General features: G+C 43.0%; 2 protein-coding genes across 5 annotated transcripts in view; one reads left to right on the top strand and one right to left on the bottom strand.

Moving 5' to 3' along the window:
* LOC110085445 (histone H2A) overlaps positions 1–20429 on the top strand; it is a 113165-nt gene that overhangs the window by 90156 nt on the left and 2580 nt on the right. The gene's annotated exons all lie outside the window — the stretch shown is intronic.
* PDCL3 (phosducin like 3) lies at positions 2199–18902 on the bottom strand. Its single transcript, XM_072994489.2, has 6 exons — positions 18661–18902; positions 11308–11440; positions 8486–8576; positions 7493–7636; positions 6599–6807; positions 2199–4291 (listed from the first exon to the last, which is right to left on the bottom strand). The coding sequence occupies exons 1-6, from the start codon at positions 18664–18666 to the stop codon at positions 4146–4148; spliced, it is 729 nt and encodes a 242-aa protein (XP_072850590.2). The 5' UTR covers positions 18667–18902; the 3' UTR covers positions 2199–4145.

Raw genomic sequence — 20429 nt, forward strand, 5'->3', positions numbered from 1 at the left:
GGCCCTGTTTTAAACGCAATTCAAGCTTCTTCAACCAAATGTCTCATCACAGTCATATGATAATTTGTGATTGTGGTTTTAAGGGACACATTTCTCCTAGTTATGCAGAATAACAAGTTACATCACAAATTATTATGGACTAAGACCAAACATCACATTCCACAAATGCATAGAACAGTAGCCTTTAGGCATAGATGTGGAACGCTTTTGCCCCCTCCCCCATAGCAGTTTTGGGATTGACTATGAGAAACTGTAGAGAGCATAGCCAATGATTAAAAGAAGTAGCCCACGTCTGTAGTGGAAAAAAATTCCCCATTCTTCTTTTGCATGCAGGCACTCATTACAATCATCTCCATAGGCAACCCTCCCATAGGAAGTGTCCAAAAATATACAGTGGGGTCTCTACTTAAGAACGTCTCTACTTAAGAACAATCCAACTTAAGAACAGCTCCATTTGCTAAATTTTGCTTCTACTTGAGAACAGAAACCCAAGATAAGAACAGGGGGAAAAAAAGCTTTCCTGTTCTTTTTTTAACCTTAGGTCATCTTAGGTTAAAAAAAAATTCTCCCCCTAGTGGTAGAGTACGTATTAACCAGCTTTGCATTAGTTCCTATGGGAACTAATGCTTCAATGTACGAACACACCTCTACATAACAAAAAAACAGCCAGAACGGATTAATTGGTTTTCAGTCCATTCCTATGGGAAATCTTGCTTCAACTTAAGAACGTTTCAACTTAAGAACACCATTCCAAAATGGATTAAGTTCTTAAGTAGAGGTTCCACTGTAGTTTCTATGGACGGAAAAGAGCAGATACGGATTAAATGGTTTTCAATGCATTCCTATGGGAAATGCAGATTCAACATAAGAACTTTTCAACTTGAGAACCACCTTCCAATACGGATTAAGTTCTTAAGTAGAGACCCCACTGTAGACAGATGGACCAGCCTGCGTCAACAAATGAGGAGCAGGTATTTTATAAAGTTAATAGCTCTTAATTGTCCATTGAAACAAAACCATCCTGATATTTTGCATTACAGGGCTATAATGATGATGATGATGATGATGATGATGATATTCTGACTTATGGTGAAACTTTTCAAGATTTTCTAGGTAGAGAAGACACAGACGTGGTCTACCATTCCATTCTTCTGGGGATGCTCTGGGAATGTGCAGCTTGCCCATGAATACACAGGCTGGCTCTTCTCTCAGGAGGCACAATGGGGAACTGATCTCCCAACCTCTGGTTCTGCAGCTAGATACCAAAACTACTGACCTATCCACAATTACATGGATAGCTTGCAACAATATGCTATTCCTGGAAAAAGCCATTTGTCTTCTAGCTGTTATGAGGACTGCAATGAAATTCAGAGGAAACAGAGAAATCTAGGGGAAGGAGTGATGGATAATCTCATAAACCTTGTTTTCTCATAAAGTTCCAGGACTTCAACCCTACAAGTCCGTGTCCATTACACCACCCCCGGAGACCTTTTGTTTAGGAAGAGTGCTTTCTGCTACAATGGCCATCAGAAATAGAGAACACAGGATGTGGGATCTGAACCCTTCCACATTCCAAATACTCTTTTGAGCATCTTCTCCTTATTCTGTAGGGTTTTAAATGCATGCTTGCCTTTAAAATCAAAGCTCTTGTTTTCAAACACCAGCAATACTTTAGCAATGCTGATGCCTAAGTTCAAATGGCATAAAATAATAATGGTGCCTCGCAAGACGATTTTAATTTGTTCTGCGAAAATCGTCGTCTTGTGAAAAAATCGTCTTGAAATTTATTTGTCTTGTGAAGAATCGGTCTTGAAGAAAAAAAGTCTTTCAAAGCATGGTCATAGAAAAAATCGTCTTGTGAAGCACCATAGGGATCACGAAAACCAATCGTCTTGTGGGTTTTTCACCCCGCGACGCAATCGTCTTGCGAGGCACTACTGTAATAGTGTGTTGTCAAATCGGATTCTGACTTATGGTGACTGCTCAGGGTTTTCCAGGTATAGAATACACAGTAGTAGTTTACCATTCCTTTCTTTTGGAGGTGCCCTGGGCCTGTGGAGCTTGTCCAAGGCCACACAGGAGGCACAGAGGGGAACTGAACTCCCAACCTCTGGTTCCACATCCAGATACCTAAACCACTGAGCTATCCAGCCAGTTTAAATTGCATAAGTATGACTCTAATCCACGAACAGTACACATTTGTTGAATTTATGTTTTAATAAGCACAGAAGTGATGGCATTCACTGTAGATGAATTCAGATGCTTCAGTTTGTGCCCTCATATGATAACATGCCAATGTACCTGTATTTCAGCATTTAAAATAGGGAACTTTTCATATGCAACCTCAAAACATCAAGTGTAAATCCATGCTCAAAAGTCTGGGCAGTTTCACATGGAAATTTTGTTGCTTTAATTTATGACACACAGGGCAGTTTCTCACATATAAAACATCTCTGATTCTCTCTAAAAGGTCCAGAGGCTCCCACGGGATCCCTTTCATCATAGGGATCCCATGGGGAAGCCATTGGGGGAAACAGATTTGGCTGCTAGTACAATCACTCAGTTGGCAGCAATTTTTGGAAACTGAGTCTCCCCCTGCCCCATGACCCACAACAGCTTCCCCACAATTAAAAGGATCTCACGGGATCCTGGGGGAGAAGGAGATTAAAAAAAAATATTCCTGAAAAATCACTGCAACTCATGATGAATTTCTATCATCTATCTTAATGCGGCATAAATTAAATCAACAGTGGATTGCACGTTCAATTATTTCCTCAGGAATCTCCCACCCACAAAATTAACCTGCCTGCACATAGAAACCTAACATATCAGGGGGAACTGTGTTACACCAGCTTGAACAGAGGAGAGTGAAGGTGTGGCCCTCCAGTTGTTTTTTTCCTGCAATTTCTGAGTCCTAGTCATACGAGATCATGGGAGTCCAACATCTGGATACCCACATATTCCCTACTCCTGTGTTAAAGAGTCTTGGACTAGGATTTGGGAGACCCATATCCCCACTAGATGATCTTGGGCCAGTCACTGTCTTCCACTCTAAAGTACTTTATATAGATGTTGAAGAGGATAATTTTCAGTTTGAGGTCCTCAGAGGAAAGGTGGGATACAGATGTCACAAAGAAGCAGTGGCTGAAATCCTGTGGCTTCGTGCAGTAAGTCGTACTAAAACAGGCCTACTGAATCAGTGGAGACTTGGGAGTCAGCTCCTCCACAGGTTCCATTGATTCACAAAGGCCTACTCTAATAGCAACTTACTAAAGTACTAAGTTGATATTAAAATGCAGTCTCTTAAGTGCCACAATGTTTTTATCTCTTTGTTTAGTTTTGCCTGACATACTTGAACACGCTACTTCTCTGAAAGCAACCAGAATGTTGAGAAATGTTTTCAGTTTATTGCATATTGTTACTCCAACTTTCACAGTGAAAGTGACCTCTTAAAGCTTGGTTATACAGCTTTGTTTGGGGTGGGTGGAGGGGAGCATGTTAAGTGTGATTCAAGAACATGGGATGGAGGAGTTGTTAGTGCTTAAAAATACCCACAGGTAGTCTTTCAAGATGAAAGTAAAAACATTGCATTTCCTCCAGTTAATCAATAATCTCTTGAGCTTTTAGGATTACTAAACGTATGTACAAATATCTCAACAGAATTCAGCATCCTTGGTGGCAAATGGAAACTACCACATCTGGATCTAGCCCATAAAGAATTTAAGCAGGTTTAGACAAATCTTTGGAAAAATCAGTACCTGCTTGACAATTTAGCCTTGCATCAGGACCATTTTCTGACAGCAGCAATCCTTTAAAATGATACAACACCACAGGGGTAAAAAGGACTGTGGTGCAGAGGCAAGGGTGTTATCACCAAGGGAACCAGCTAGCACCATGGGTCACACTGCGGGTAGCATTAATTCCTCAATAGGGAAGGTCCACAAACAGTGGCCCCAGTGGCAATCAGGGAGAGATTCTAAATAAAGTCCAAAATTATATAACCCTAATGTAATATTTTAGGAAAAAAAACATACCAACAATGGTATTTATTAGGCTGCAACCCAAGCACCCTTATGTCAAAATGAGTCCTCTTGCACTGATTCAAAAGTAAACTTCTGAGTTTAATCAGGCATGAAACTGAGTCCTCAGTCCTCTTCTGAGTCGCTTTCGTCTCTCCTGCTCGGAACAGAACAGCGGACTGAAGTCATCAGATGATCCTGGATTTGCTTCCTGGGGTTCTCCTCCAGGTCTGTCTTGATGGCTCCTGATTCAGAAATCTTCCATTCCAATTCTAAATACAAGAGAGGGAAAAATATACTGTGGTGGATTACAAAGTTAGAAGGATGAAAGCAGCACCATGTTGTTGATTATTTGCACCAAAGCTGGAGAAGGTGACTGGGATTACAACTGTTAGGTTTTTTTGAGTTTCATGTTCAGTTTGTTTGTTTTAAAGTGTACTCCCCAATATTCCTTATTTCTTTATTGGAAATACAGAAACACTTCCCTAAAGCAGCTGGCTTTTATTACAGGGGCTCAACCAGAAGTGGAAGATAGCCAAAAACACTGACAAGTTAATCAGATGTCTCACAGTTATCTTTCCTGGTGATCTAAACCACTGGTTCTTAACCTTGGGTTACTCAGGAGTTTTGGACTGCAACTCCCAGAAGCCTTCACCACCAGCTGTCCTGACTGTGGTTTCTGGGAGTTGCAGTTCAAAAGCATCCGAGTAACAAAGGTTAAGAACCACTGATGTAAACCACTGGTTCTTAACCTTTGTTACTCAGATGTTTTTGGACTTCACCATCAGCTCTGCTGGCTGGGGTTTCTGGGAGTTGCAGTTCAAAAAACCTGAGTAACAAAGGTTAAGAACCACTGATCTAAACAGTCACTCTCATATATGAGCAAAGGGAAGAAAAGAAGGGAAATTAATGTGATGCTGACATTTTGACTCAGGAAAGTTAATGTGTTCTCAAGACTGAAAGATAAAAATCTACAGATTGTGGCTTACAGAAGGGGAAAAAGTTGAAAAAAAATCAAATTAAACATATTAGGTGGTCTCCAAACTCCCCCCCTGTGCCCAGCATTCCTCCCAACCAGACTGAAAATTAGAGTGAACGTTGGTGGTCTTCCATCCAGCCTAGAAAAGACTTCATGTCATCTACGCAGGTTTTCTAATATGCAGACAAATCTCTGCATTGGAAATGCAACCTATGAAGGAGCCCGTTGGTTACAATTCTGTACACATGTGATTTCAGTTCCGTTACACTCGCTGGGACTTAAGGTCTAAATAAAAAGGCACAGGACTACACCATTGGCTTATGTGACTACAATCTGACTGTGGCTATGCACCTAATTATTTGGGGAGTCTACACTGTCATAGTATGTTTCTCCCCAAGATCGCATTGCTGAATATTTTATTAAGACTAAAGATTGATTCCTACTTGTTTTTCAGTTTCTCCTGCATCCACCCTTACTTCCTTATTTGTTGAGATCAGCTCATGATAAGGGGATGATGCCTTTTACATACCAATGACATCTCCAAGCAAAACATGAAGCAGAAAGGGTGTGTGTGTATATATATATATACTGGACATCTCACAACATGTTGGGAGCTTCCTCGGCCAAAGCGGCCACTGCCACTGGAACTGCTGCTGAAATTCAGTGACAGCTCTGTGGTAAAAGAGGGTGCCAGAGTGTCCTGCATCATGAGGTCTGGGGAGATGTCAGAGCACAGCCTAACAGACAGGGTTCTCCCCCTCTTTACATACAGCTGGACTTCACACTGTAAATTCAGCAGCGTGGCTTGTAGCTGCCACAGTCAGCTCAGCAGTAGTGAAAGGCTTGTGAGGTGAGCGAGAGAAAGGGAAGGGGCTCAAAGGCCACACATGCGGCCCACTCTTGAACCAGAGGCCTGCAGCACAAACACAATCTCAACCTGCAGGACGGATAGTCAGTACTTTCCATTACAGAAACCAGTATCCTGCTTCAAGTGTTTTTCCCCAGTTTCCAGGGGGTCTTTCACAAAATTGACTGTGCAATGGAGACACCAGAAAATGTTCCGCTACTACAGGCAGTGGCACACCTTACATAAAAAACCCATTCAAAATAGTGCTAACCAACAGACAAATACCTGAATAATAAAATGAGAAGGAGGAAAGGGAACAGAGAGTTGGGGCACTCTTTGAGCTCCAATCATCTTCCACTTAAATCTATTTAATATTTTACACTTTTCATGTTATTGTGTTCTGTACTATCCAGTCTCTTCTGACTTACAGTGACCCTCAGAGTTTTTCAGGTATGTTCTATGTTTAAGGAGTCATTTACCAATAACACATACTGCCCCCCTAAGGAGTTTCCATGTCTGAGCAAGGATTTGAACTCAGATCTCCTACATCCTAGTCTGACCTTCTATATGCTACAAGACACAGGCTCTCTATATTTACTACATGATTATACCTGCACAGGAAAAGGTCATCGCACCAGGGGTTCTGATGAGGGGAGGGGAAAGAGCACAGCAATTGAGCACATAAGTGGCATTTTATGTATGACGGCCCCAGGTTCCCTCCCAAGCAGCTCCAACTAAAAGACCACAACCTACCATCGCAGGTCAGGTTCATTCCTCCAAACACCAGTGGGCCAATGTACTGGGCCTTGATGTCTCCTTCAAGGTAGATGAAGATTGTGGGGAGGTTTCTGTCAGGGTAGTTGGGTATGCAGGTGGTGGAAATGGCTTTGACGAACTTGACATCTGGAAACTTCTTTGCAAGCCCATTTAAGTGTTGGTTGATCAGGGCACAGAGTGGAATGCTGCGGAAGGGGAAAGAGAAGAATTCAAGAGCTGAGCCTTCCACCTGTCTCTGCAAAAGGGATACACTTGGCAAGAAGTAAAACACTGCTAGAATGAGTAATATGCTCTGATGATATCAGCCTCGCTGGCAGATTAACAGTAGGCCTTCTTAAACTAGATTAATTTATTAGTTAAATTAAATGCTTCTGATACCTATATAGTTACAATCATGATGTTACCACAATGTGTGATGACACCTACCATCTTGGTTAACTTTATGACTGGGCTGGACAAATTCATACAGATTATCAATGGTAACTGCCTAGTGACCTTTCAGAGCTCCAACTAGACAAGGCATAGAGGAAGGCCTCCTAGTTTAAAACTCATCTCCTTTGTACAGGAAGCTTCAATGCCAAGTTCTCAAATTGCAAGCAAGGCTCCTACGCAAAGAAAAATAATTTGCTTTAAATCAGGATTGGGGAAATCAGGATGTGTTTGATTTTAATTCCCATAAACCCCAGAAACAGAGACAGAGAGAGAGAGAGACAGAGAGAGGGAGAGAGAGAGAGAGAGGGAGGGGGGAGGGGGGGCTTCTTACCAAAATGCAATCCTGCCATGTCAAGGAATTTTTAAGACCAAAATTGTTACCCCCCCCCCCCCAAAAAAAGGAAGACTGACAGCAATAGCTTTTAAAAGTTTACGTACCCTTGTTTATAAAGATGCAGTATCACCCATATATCCTTGCTGGCTTTGGTAATTTCTTGGACATAATCCTGCCCTGAGATCTCTAAAACATGCCCAAATTTCTTTTTGGCTTGAGATGCTTTCCATTCAGCTAGTCTTTGCTGCCTGCATCATAAGGAAGATGGAAGAGAAGGAAAACTATAAACATGGATTTGAGACTACAGTGTGTTCAAAAGCTGACTAATCTTTAAGATATCTGCCAAAGAAGGCAACATTTTTATCCTAATATCAAAGATGACGTCAGAGACTGCAAGATAACGAGTTGCCCAAAGATACCTATGCAGGTTATGCTAAAGGTAAGATTTGAACCATTCCCCCCCACACACACACACAATGCAATCTCTTACTTATTAAGCTGCAGTAGCTCTTCCCCTTGCTAAACAACATGGAAAGCAGGGAGGGCTGATGACTGGGTCATCTGAGTTGAAAATGGAAACGTGGTGACTCAGAACAAAAAAAAGAAGAAGAGACAAACCACACTGACAGTCTCCAATCATAGTTACAACAAGTTATATAAAATGTTTTCTACACCGTTATTTTCTGTGAAGACCTCCCAAAGGAAGCTATATGTGGAAAGTGGGTACCTGAATTTTTCTCTCTTTTTTTTTACCCTCAAAAACCCAAAGCCCCATGTAAGTGCCTCAACTTTCACTCCAGTTAGGGTGGACATTTTTGGTTACAACTATGTGAGGACTGTGTGACTGTGATGCTTAAGGGAATTCTGGAAGCTGTGGGGTGGGAAGTTACTTTTCTCCATCGTTTCCCTTTACATTTTTGTGAGTGCTCCCTTAAATACTATTTCAGTGAAACCTACAAGAGGGGAAGAGCCAAAGCTATTTTTTTTTCCTGGATTTCACCGACAACTTCCTGCTTCCCACCTTCCAGTCACTTGGGGAGCCCACCCCCTAATGGCAGCAAATACTTTTATCTACAGAATCTATACCGCACTCTCACCTGTACATTTCCATGGCACGCTCATCTTCCTCACTGAATTCATCTTCATTTTCTTCAAGTTCCTCCAGGGTCATGTCTTCGTAGGTTTTGACTGATGTGCGAAAAAATATAGAGAGGCGCCGGATTAGTATGGAGAAAACCTAACCTTTCGGGGACTCTTAACTAGGGCTTCGTGGTTGAGGCATCTGGTTGCAGAGCTAGAGACGGGGAGTTTGATTCCCTACTCTCCCTCCTGTGAAGCCTGGGTGGCCTTGGGCAAGCGGCTCAGTCCCAGGATGCCTCTAAAAGAAGGCAATGATCAACCACTTCTGAGTACTCTCTACCTGGAAAATGGTGAAAAGCGTCACCATAAGTCAGAACTGACCTGATGGGACATTATTATTAATTATTATTATTATTATTATTATTATTATTATTATTATTATTATTATTATTATTATTATTATTATTATTATTATTATTATTATTATTATTATTATTATTATTATTATTATTATTATTATATTTAACTCGGTCAAGTTCCGACAACAAGGGAGACTTACAAACAACCCCTTCTGTGCACAAATGACTTAATTCCCAAATCAGCTACCTTGGCCGTGTAGTTTTACGGTTAAAGACAACAAGGGGATCTGCCTTGTATACGTTTGTATTTACAAAGCTAAACACGAAGTATGAAATGGAGACGCACGTTTGCTAAAAATGTATTGCTTGCAGCTCTCCCATGTGAACCTGCTTCTACTAGGTGCATATACTGACTCCAAGATGTGAGGCAAATGTAGTCATTGCAAAAGAAATGGGGTTTAGTCTTAAGTACTAACTTAAAGCTTACACAAGAGTCACAATTATGCACCACATGGGCTCGTTAACTCTGCTCACCTAAATGTCACCCACAAGCATTCTTTTGTTACAAGACTGCAGCTCTTATGGAGATGGACATTATTTTAGGTAGTCATCATCTGTTTCTTTTCTAAATGACGTGCAATATGGAAGGCAATTACAGCCCGCACCAAGGGATACACTTTATTCAATAAAGGTTTTTCACAGACCAAAGAGTATCCCACAGGGTCAAAGACATCTCTTCTTAAAAGAAACGGCTTCTTTGCTAATGGCACTGCCAGGCCCTCACTCCAGGCCCCATCAGCAAACTTACAAAGAACAGCAAAATGATGGAAATGGAAATGCTCCTATTCACAGAAGGCCATGTCATTTGAGATCACTCTATTACTGTTACGAAGATGTGTGAGATACATTTTAAAACTCTGCATGAACTTTTATGGCAGAAGCCAGCCTAAAAGGCCAGGCTGAGGTATTTTGCCACTTGAGGCAAAGGATCCAATCCATTTATACACTGGTTGGATTGATGGGCAAATCTTAATTCAAGGTTGGAGATTTATTTATTTATTCCATTTATACCCCACCTATCTGTTCGTCACGAACACTCTAGGCAGCTTACAACATAACATGTTGTAAAAGATGGGCGCCCCACCACATCGGAGGCACCAAGCTGATTTCACAGCCCAGGAGAAGTTGCATGGGAGACGCCACTCTGTTCTCCAGCAGGATGGGATCACCAGGGAGCACAGAAAGAAGCCAGTGGGTTACCACTGATGTGCCCCCCCCGGATGCTGCCTCAAGCTGTTGCCCGACTGCCCTGAGAGTTGTGCTCAGCATGTGTGAATATGCCGCAGATCCTATTTCTTCCAACGAGCACAAGACAGAGCCAGCAGAAAAATGTGTCTGTCTTCCCTTAGAAACCTTTGAGCACATCTGCTGGAGTGAAAATAGAAATTATATTTTACAAAGGCATACCACTTCCCCTTACACCCTGAACTAGAACTCTGGCCCTAGGTCTAACCCATCTAACAACTCTAGATCCTAAGAATTAAACCCCAGTCCTTCAGCTGCCCACCAATGATAGGGGAGAAAAATGTTTGGCCTTCCACGTGTTGCTGGACTACAAATCCCAGACCTAAGCAGGACAGCCACTGGGGAAAGATGATGGAAAGTCCAGTCCAACAACATCCCAACAGCCACAGCTTTCCTATCCTTGCCATACAGGGGAAGAATTCTTCTAGGAAATTTATCAAAGACTAACCGCTACCCATAAAAACTGGGCATGTTTTGCTTCTCAAATACAACATTCAGAATTGCTACTGATATTCTTCACAAACTGCAGGGGGGGGCATTCCTACCATTACCATGATCCTCTCAACAAGAAATCTGTTGTAGTCGCTGCTGTTCGGCCACAGTGGCACAGTGGTTAAACCGCTGTACTGCAGCCAAAACTGTGCTCACGACCTGGGGTTCAAATCCCAGGTAGCCGGCTCAAGGTTGACTCAGCCTTCTATCCTTCCGAGGTCGGTAAAATGAGTACCCAGCTTGCTGGGGGGGGGGGCAATGTGTAGCCTGCATAATTAAATTGTAAACCGCCCAGAGAGTGCTTGAAGCACTATGGGGCGGTATATAAGCAGCACGCTTTGCTTTTTTTTTTTTTACTTGCCACTTTCATTGTTACTAACAGAGTTCTCAAAGTATCCAAGGTGTTCAGGATAAGGTTTTACCGCTGCTACCAGCAATGGGTTTGCATGCCTGAGTTGAGGATTCGAACCCCAATCTCCCGAACCCTTGTCCAGCACCCTGTCTGTGATACCCACTCTGGCTCTACCCACACACAAGGACAGCATCAACATGCAATGGGTACACAAGCCCCACTGGTGCTAACCAGGCCTTTGTCTGCACGGCCACAGACCTCTGTGGATTATGGAGGAGCAAATGACCCTGCAAAGTGGATTCGAGGAGCCCTCTTGAGCTGGACTGCTCACCCACTGACTGTTGCTGGAGAAGCTGGAGCTGCCTTTCCTCTTCAGCCTGCTCTTGCGCCTTCAGCTCCTCTTTTGGGGGAAGGATGCCTTTTTTGCGTAGAATGTCATTCCATTCCGTGTCTGCATTGGGATCCTACAGCACAGGAAGTTAGGAGAGAAACATGACTGGATTCCAAATTTACAACCACCATTAAGGCCTCTACCCTAACCCTTATCAAGACCCGGCGCCTGCACAATTATCTCTGTTAAAAACAACAACAAGAAACTTCTGGGGCACGAACCAACTAAATATTGTTCCCTGCTCTCTGGTATGCTGGATTGCCAGGAACCTTTGCTTCCCACAGAGTACAGGCATCACACAACTATACAGCCCCCTATTTATATTATTTATTTATTTATTTGATTTATATCCCACCCATCTGGTCTGGTTGACCCTACATTGCTAAATGTTTTTCTTAATTCCCCCTCACATGCCCGATATAATATTTAAAATATATCTGCAACCCTTATCAGTGGGTAACCTACAGCACAGAAAAACTTTAGATTTGACGATGCTAAGGTAGGAAGAGAAAGTTACCTGGAAGGTAAACAGGATTTTATTTTTTTTTAAGGTACTCAGCCTATACAGCATAGGCAAGGCTACGGCTCTGGACATACCTAGTGAATATCACTGAAACCAGTGGAATTTATTTCTAAGTAAACAGTACTCATTTCCACTTCACTGTTCTGTTGATAAACTCAAAAAGCTGCTTACATAACAATGCATACAAGACCAAAGAAAAATTGGCTAAAAAAGGAAACACTGTAACCTTATGAATATAGAAGTTGCTAAAAACAGCAGATCACTACCCACTTTTATTCTGAAGAGTTTCCATTCTTTTTTAGTAGTACCCTAAAATATACAGTGATGCAATGACGCCACTGTTGTTCCAGTTGTTTGTTAATTAATTAATTAATTAATTAATTAATTAATTAATTAATTAATTAATTAATTAATTAATTAATTAATATCCTGCCTATCTGTTCAGTTATGACCACTCTAGGCGGCTTACAACATAACATACATGAATAAATTTAAAAAGGATTATTATACAGTAGACACATTAGCAAGATGGATAGCAAACAAAGTGAGTCACGGTAGAGAAGGACAAGGAAAACATTAAGAATTAGCTGGAGGGAAGGCCTGCTGGAACATCCTCAAGAAAGAAAAAAAGCAGGACTGATGCCAGTTTTAAAACTCAGACAGGTCTCAAGAGCAGAAGGTGGGTCTTAAAACAACATAACTTTACCATTTAGACTGAGGCTTTCATACTTTGGGCACATCATGAGAAGACAAACTCACTGGAAGAAACAATACTATTAGAAAAAGTGGAAGGCAGCAGGAAAACAGGATGACCAAACACGGGATGGAGTGACTCAGTGGCCCAAATCCTTTTGCTTAGGATAGTAAAGTGCACTAGAGTTAGCTAGTCGAATCAATGGGGATCTGGTGAGTCAATTCCTCCAGAAGTAATTTTGATTCAAATGATGCAACTCTGTGACTTAGCTATGCTGTTGTTGTTTAGTCATTAAGTCGTGTCCGGCTCTTTGTGACCCCATGGACCAGAGCACGCCAGGCCCTCCTGTCTTCCACTGCCTCCCGGAGTTTGGTCAAATTCATGTTGGTAGCTTCGGTGACACTGTCCAACCATCTCATCCTCTGTCATCCCCTTCTCCTCTTGCCTTCACACTTTCCCAACATCAGGGTCTTTCCCAGGGACTCTTGTCTTCTCATGAGATGGCCAAAGTATTCGAGCCTCAGCTTCAGGATCTCTCCTTCCAGTGAGCACTCAGGGTTGATTTCCTTCAAAATGGATAGGTTTGTTCACCTTGCAGTCCAGGGGACTCTCAAGAGTCTCCTCCAGCACCACAATTCAAAAGCATCAATTCTTTTGGCGGTTAGCTTTCTTTATGGTCCAGCTTTCACCTCCATACATCACTACTGGAAAAACCATAGCTTTGACTATGCGGACCTTTGTTGGCAAGGTGATGTCTCTGCTTTTTAAGATGCTGTCTAGGTTTGTCATTGCTTTCCTCCCAAGAAGCAGGTGTCTTTTAAATTTGTGGCTGCTGTCACCATCTGCAGTGATTATGGAGCCCAAGAAAGTAAAATCTGTCACTGCCTCCATATCTTCCCCTTCTATTTGCCAGGAGGTGATGGGACCAGTGGCCATGATCTTAGTTTTTTTGATGTTGCGCTTCAGACCATTTTTGGCACTCTCCTCTTTCACCCTCATTAAGAGGTTTTTAATTCCTCCTCACTTTCTGCCATCAGAGTGCTATCAGCAGCATCTCTGAGGTTGTTGATATTTCTTCCAGCAATCTTAATTCCAGCTTGGGATTCATCCAGTCCAGCTTTTCGCATGATGTATTCTGCATAGAAGTTAAATAAGCAGGGAGATAATATACAGCCTTGTCGTACCCCTTTCCAAATTTTGAACCAATCAGTTGTTCCATATCCAGTTCTAACTGTTGCTTCCTGTCCCACACAGAGATTTCTCAGGAGATAGATAAGGTGGTCGGGCACTCCCATTTCTTTAAGGACTTGCCATAGTTTGCTGTGGTCCACACAGTCAAAGGCTTTTGTGTAGTCAATGAAGCAGAATTAGGTGTTTTTCTGGAACTCTCTGGCTTTGGAACTAGAGACCAAATTAGCAATTTGGTCTCTAGTTCCTCTGCCCCTTCGAAATCCAGTTTGTACTTCTGCGAGTTCTCAGTCCACATACTGCTGAAGCCTACCTTGTAGGATTTTGAGCATAACCTTGCTAGCGTGTGAAATGAGTGTAATTGTACGGTAGTTGGAGCATTCTTTGACACTGCCCTTCTTTGGGATTGGGATGTAGACTGATCTTTTCCAATCCTCTGGCCACTGCTGTGTTTTCCTAACTTGCTGGCATATTGAGTGTAGCACCTGAACAGCATGATCTTTTAAGATTTTAAAAAGTTCAACTGGAATCCCATCACCACCACTGGCCTTGTTGTTAGCCATGCTTTCTAAGGCCTACTTGACTTCACTCTCCAGGATGTCTGGCTCAAGGTCAGCAATCACGCTACAGTGGTGCCTCAGCTTACAAACATCCCTAATTGTGAAAATTTCAAGATACGAAAAGCTCTGGCCACAAAATATTGCTTCGACTTGCGGCCAGAGCTTCAAGTTACGAGAAAAAAAACTGTGGGGGAGGTGGGGCAAGCGCGAAATTTAAACTTTTAGTTGACTGTTGGCCAGTGAAGAGGCTACTTGTCTGCTACCTCGCTTGCCCCAGTGGTTAGACAGTGGATAGGGAGAGAGTCTTCAGACTGCCTGGTACTATACTGTATGGACTGGTGTGTTTTTTTGGCTTTTGAAAAAAATTTATTGTTGGATGTTGAGTTTTTTTAAACAGAGACATTGTTCTGGGTGAGTACATACACTGTACAGTATTTACTGTACTGTATAGGGTTTTTTGCAGCTTGTTGGGGGGCAGGGCTTGGTGGGGGGTTATGTTTCTGTGCTCTGATGGGTCCTGCAGTGTGGATTTAAAATGTAAAAAGTAGACTGTAATATTAAATTAAAATTAAATGTGAAAATTAGACTTATTTTAAAATGTAAAATTTATTTATTTATTTTTGCATTCTGTGGCTTCTAGGGTTTGTGTACTGTGACCTCTTTGTTGTTTTAAAATGTGTGGGTTTTAAATGTGGCTTCAAAGTATTTTATTTTATTTTGGTGATCTGTTTGCTGTAATAATGGTTGATGGTTGTTGTTGATGCAGGCAGACTGTAAAATGCAGTGTAGACTATCTTTTTGTGATGAGGAGTTCTGTGGTGGAATAATGCTTGCTGGATTCTGTGGCTCCTAGAGTTTGTGTACTGACCTTTCTTTTGTTTTAAAATGTGTGTTTCAAATGTGGCTTCAAAGTCTTTTTTTTCCTTTGGGGATCTGTTTGCTGTAATAATGGTTGCTGGTTGTTGATGCAGACAGGCAGGCTTTAAAATGGAGTTTAAAATGAAGTTTTAAAATGGAGTCTACTGTAGACTCAAAGCTCTCCCCCCACACCCATTATCTCTCTCTCCCTCTATGCTCTCTTTCTGTGATGAGGAGTTCTGTGCTACAATAATGCTTGCTGGATTCTGTGACTTTTTTAAAGGTGTTCTGTTTAAAAGGTGTTCTTCTGTCCTTTTTTAAGCTAAAAGGTGCTTGGTTTTGTTTAAAAGGTGCTTGTTTTTAAAGGCGTTTTGTTTAAAAGGTGTTCCCTCCCTCCTTTCCTGCCCTTTTTTAAAGCTAAAAGATGCTTGGTTTTGTTTAAAGGGTGCTTGGTTTTAATGTGTTCTGTTTAGAAGGTGTTCCCTCCCCCCTCCCTCCTTTCTGCCCTTTTTTGACCTAAGTTCAACTTCCTATGGGAGTTCTTCAGGCATTTTGTCCACAAAATTGAGTTCCTTAAATCTCTTCTTCACTTCCACTGTGTATTCATAAGGGATTGGGTTTAGATTATACCTGACTAACCCAGCGGTTTTTCCTACTTTCTTCAGTTTAAGTTTGAATTTTACTATAAGAAGCTGATGATCAGAGCCACAATCAGCTCCAGGTCTTGTTTTTGCTGACAATATAGAGCTGTATAGTCCCGGAAGCAGCAAAGTCAGGGAGCTGGACAGGGTACAGATTGTATTTGTCTTCAGTGTGGAAGGGATTGTCACTCTTGAATTGGCCTCTTCAGCCACACTAAATGCTGTTCCAAGTCCTTGATACAGAGCACGTTACCATTGTCTCTCGAGACTGAAGGATGCCTAAGAAGAATGAAGAGCTTCTCCATCTTTGGCTGCAGAGAACATAATCTGATTTCGGTATTGCCCATCTGGTGATGTCCATGTGCAGAGTCGCCTCTTGTGTTTTTGGAAAAGGGTGTTTGTGATGATCAGCTTGTTCTCTTGACAAAACTCGTTTAGCCTTTGCCCTGCTTCATTTTGAACTCCAAGGCCAAACGTACCTGTTTTTCCTTTTCTCTCTTGACTCCCTACTTTAGAATTCCAGTCCCCTATTATGAGAAGAATATCTTTCTTTGGTGTCAGTTCTAGAAGATGTTGTAAGTCTTCATAGAATTGGTCAATTTCAGCCTCTTCAGCATTGGTGATTGGTGTATAAACTTTGATTACTGTGATGTTGAATGGCCTGCCTTGGATTCATATTGAGATCATTCTATCATTTTTGAGATTATATCCCATTACAGCTTTTCCCACTCTTTTGTTGACTATGAGGTTTACTCCATTCCTTCTACGGGATTCTTGCCCACAATAGTAGATATGATAATCATGTGAATTGAATTCGCCCATTCCTGTCCATTTTAGTTCACTGATGCCCAGGATGTCAATGTTTATTCTTGCCATCTCCTGTTTGACCACTTCCAGCTTACCAAGATCTTACATTCCAGGTTCTTTTTCTTTGCAGCATCGGACTTTCCTTTCACTTCCAGGCCCATCCGCAGCTGAGCGTCCTTTTGGCTTTGGCCCAACCACTTCATTAGCATGTTGGACGCCTTCTGGCCTGAGGGGCCCATCTTCTGGCATCATATCTTTTAGCCTTTTGTTTCTGTTCATGGGGTTTTCTTGGCAAAGATACTGGAGTGGCTTGCCAGTTCCTGCTCCAGGTGGATTGCGTTTAGTTGGAACTCTCCACTATGACCTGTCCGTCTTGGGTGGCCCTGCACGGCATAGCCCATAGCTTCTCTGAGTTACATAAGCCTCTTTGCTACTACAAGGCAGCAATCCGTGAAGGGGATTAGTAAGATGCACTTAGAGTAGGTCCAACTGAATAAATGGAACTTACAGAGGGCTTGGCTCGCCAGATCCCCAATGACTGAGTGGGCTGCTTTTAATGCAATTTACTACAGGAAGCAACAGGATTTTGGCCAATAAAGGCAACCATAGCCTTGAGTTTGCAAGAACTGAGCAGGGCTGTTAATGACAGAGGACCTTCTAGAGGCGAGTCATTCAAGCACACAACACCATTTAAAGCTCTAAACATACATTTAAGGCTACCCCCTGTAATTTTTTTTTCGGGGGGGATGAGATTTATTTCAAAATGTCTGGGGACCACAGGGGCCTTCAAAAGCAGCCTTGAGGACTACATGCAGGCTGCTGGCACACAATTTGTCCCCCTATGATTTAAAGTAGAATCTGTATCCTTCATATACCCAGAAAGGGGGGGGGCAGTGGCACCAGATGTTTTAGCCTAGAACTCCCACGCTCTTTTAATATTGGCCACACTGGGTGGCGCTTATGGGACTCACAGGCCACACATCTGGATGACCAAAAGCTTCCCAACCCGTTTCTGAGGCCTGCCATTTCTTTTCTGTCCCCTGGAGAACTGTTTACAACCTAACACCAAACATAGGCCATAAATCACAGCATGTGTGAGATCTAACCAAATACCCAAGACTCTAGGAGCCAATGAATATTTAGTATGTTTTCCTTATGTAATTGTTATTTCATTTCCCCCCTTATTTCTGACAAAGTGGACTTGTCCACAAAAACCTCACACTAAAATGCAGTACATCAGTCTTTAAGGTGCCACATGTATTTGTTTTGTTCCGTTTTGCTTCTTTGGATTTTGCCTGGTATACTACCGGGAGCTGACCTGTAATACACAGGGGGCGCTGGAAGGCACCATTCTGTGCCACCCTGGTCTATGCCAATGGTGCCCCCCGTAGGTGTCCCAGATGCACGCAATGTCCCAGGGCGATTTTGCCCAGCGCTTGGCCCCGATTCCTCCCGGGGCTGAGCAAAACCGGCGTATGAGCACCGCGCGCTCTACGCCCCAGCGGAAGGCATGGGCTCCTCTCCGCTTCACTTCAGGTCATAAACATTAAGAGCAACAACGTGGGCTGTTTTCCTTTTTATTCTCCTGGGCACAGGAAGGCTTGCTCAGAGCAGAGGGAAAGCCGTCCGATCCTTATGCCCCACCCCGAAGGGAGAGAGACCGTGACGCCCCCCCCCCCCCCCGACACGAATCCAGGCCCGACAGGCCAGTCCCCGTTACACCAACACACCGCCGCCGGAGAAAGGGAAAGAGGAAGGCGCATGCTCAAACCCAGCACCGGCACCTTCCCAGGCCGGAGGAGGACGGACATCCAGGATCAAGGAAGAAAACCAAGATGGTCTTCCGGGGTTGAAGCGCCCCCGCCGGTGCCAAAACTCCCTCCATCTCGGTCCCCGCTTCTGCGACCCCCCCGCGATCCCTTCTCCGAGGGCCCTACAGCGAGGCTTCCCTCCCTGGGGCGGACGGCGTGTATTCGCGCCACCCCCCCTCTTTTATTAAAGGATCCACCCATAGCTGCTCACCTGCATTTTTGGGGCGCAGTTCTTTTCGCCTGCCCTTTCTCGAAGCTGAAGATCACCAAGCCCCCCCCCGACTGGGCTGTAAAGAAGGCCGGCGGGTTTTGAGTGCAAGCAGCTTCCAGGAAGTTAAAAAAAAAAAACCGTGGCGAGCACGCCTGCTCCCTTCCTAAACTGCCCTTATTTGGCCCGATCCGGGCATAGTCCTCCCTGTGGTCGGAGACGGGAGTAGCAAGCGCGTGGAGTGGAGTGATGGGGTTGTGGGAAGGGACGCGGCAGGCAGCGCCCCCCTCTCTTTTTTGCCTCTCGAGCGGTACATAAAGTAGGACGCTACGTTATTCTCAGTCTTACTAACAGAAAAAAAAAATCAGATCAAATTAAATCCCGTTTCTCACTCAGTACATATAGTTGACAGCTGTGCAAGTACAATAATATTATTTGTTATTTATTAATTTTCAGTTCTTAGCAATTTTTCTGTCCAACAATACTCGAAACGTTGCAGGCATCTCGATAGGTTTCATTACATATACTGTCTGACACTTAATCACATTAAGTTAGTTTATAGGCCTGTAGTTAGAGGTTAGATCTTTATTACCTTTTTTGTATATAGGGGTTATAATCACAGTCCCCCAATCTTTAGGATTTTTTTCAGTTTTGTCAATAGCTGTAAGTAAGGCTGCAGTTACTGGAAGGTCCCAAGGAAGGGGGGTATTTTTAAAGGGCAGCAAATGTGCACTGCATCACTTTAAAGACCTAAACAATGAAATGGAAAGCATGGAAGGCAAATTGACAACAAGCTGTGCTGTGCTGCCTTAATACACATTTGCTTTCCATTTCTCTTTCAGGTCTTTAAAGTGATGCAGTGAATATTCAGTGCCCTAATACACACTTATTTTTTTTTTGTTCACTTCCTCAATTCCTCCACAGAGCTGCAGAAGTTATTTATTTGCCAGTATTGTGAAGTGGCTCTCTTTTCAAACCTCTTCATGATATTAGCAATTTGACATCAGGCTGCTGCAAATCAAATAGGATTGTTTGAGGTCCACATGACATTTGGATGCATGGACCGTGTTGAGTCCACTCTGGCCCACTCCTAATGTCATGTGCAGACAAGCCCTCACCTCACCTTCACAATGGCCCTGCCAAATAGGCTAAGTTAAGAAAGAGAAGAACATGCTAAAGTGAGTTTCAGTGTTTGGTGGAAACTTGAACCTGGATCTCTAAAGTGCCAGGCCTGCACACTAAACACAGCACCATAGCAGGTGGGAGGTTGTGCTGTTTTTCGTAGCATGGTTAAAAGGAATCGCCTCACCAAGCTGTAGTGAGGCTTTCCTTCCTCAATTTCCTCATCTTGTTAGCTTTTTCAAAAAGAAAGAAAGAAAGAAAGAAAGAAAGAAAGAAAGAAAGAAAGAAAGAAAGAAAGAAAGATCTTGCTGACAGAGAGAAGCTGGGGGAAATAAAGAAGTCTTGCCCCCAGAGAGAGGCTTTGCCAAAGAGTGTGTGTGACAGCTTTCCTGCATGCGTGCTCTCTGTATATAGTTCATCTTCCCTCTTAAGGCAAGAGGTGAAGAGGAAGGTGCTTGAAACTGTGTGTGTGTGTGTGTGTGTGCCTGTGTGCCTGTGTGCCTGTGTGCACCTGCGCCTCTTCCTTTTTCTGCATGGTTCAAGCAATCACATAGGAAGGACTGAGATAGAGACAGAGAGTTCAGCTTAGGCAGAAAAAGAGAAAAGTGGGGCCAAGGAGTGATGAGTCTCAGTGGGCAAGTGGGGCTGAT

Source organism: Pogona vitticeps, chromosome 3 (genome assembly GCF_051106095.1).
Source record: "Pogona vitticeps strain Pit_001003342236 chromosome 3, PviZW2.1, whole genome shotgun sequence".
In the NCBI taxonomy this organism is placed as follows: domain Eukaryota; kingdom Metazoa; phylum Chordata; class Lepidosauria; order Squamata; family Agamidae; genus Pogona; species Pogona vitticeps.

Excerpts from the sequence above, each read along its gene's own strand:
- PDCL3 (XM_072994489.2), bottom strand. Across the intron at positions 8,577-11,307 it reads TCTCCAGCAACAGTCAGTGG|TCAAAACCTACGAAGACATG; the intron begins GTGAGCAGTCCA and ends TTCGCACATCAG. Across the intron at positions 7,637-8,485 it reads CGTGCCATGGAAATGTACAG|GCAGCAAAGACTAGCTGAAT; the intron begins GTGAGAGTGCGG and ends CTTATGATGCAG.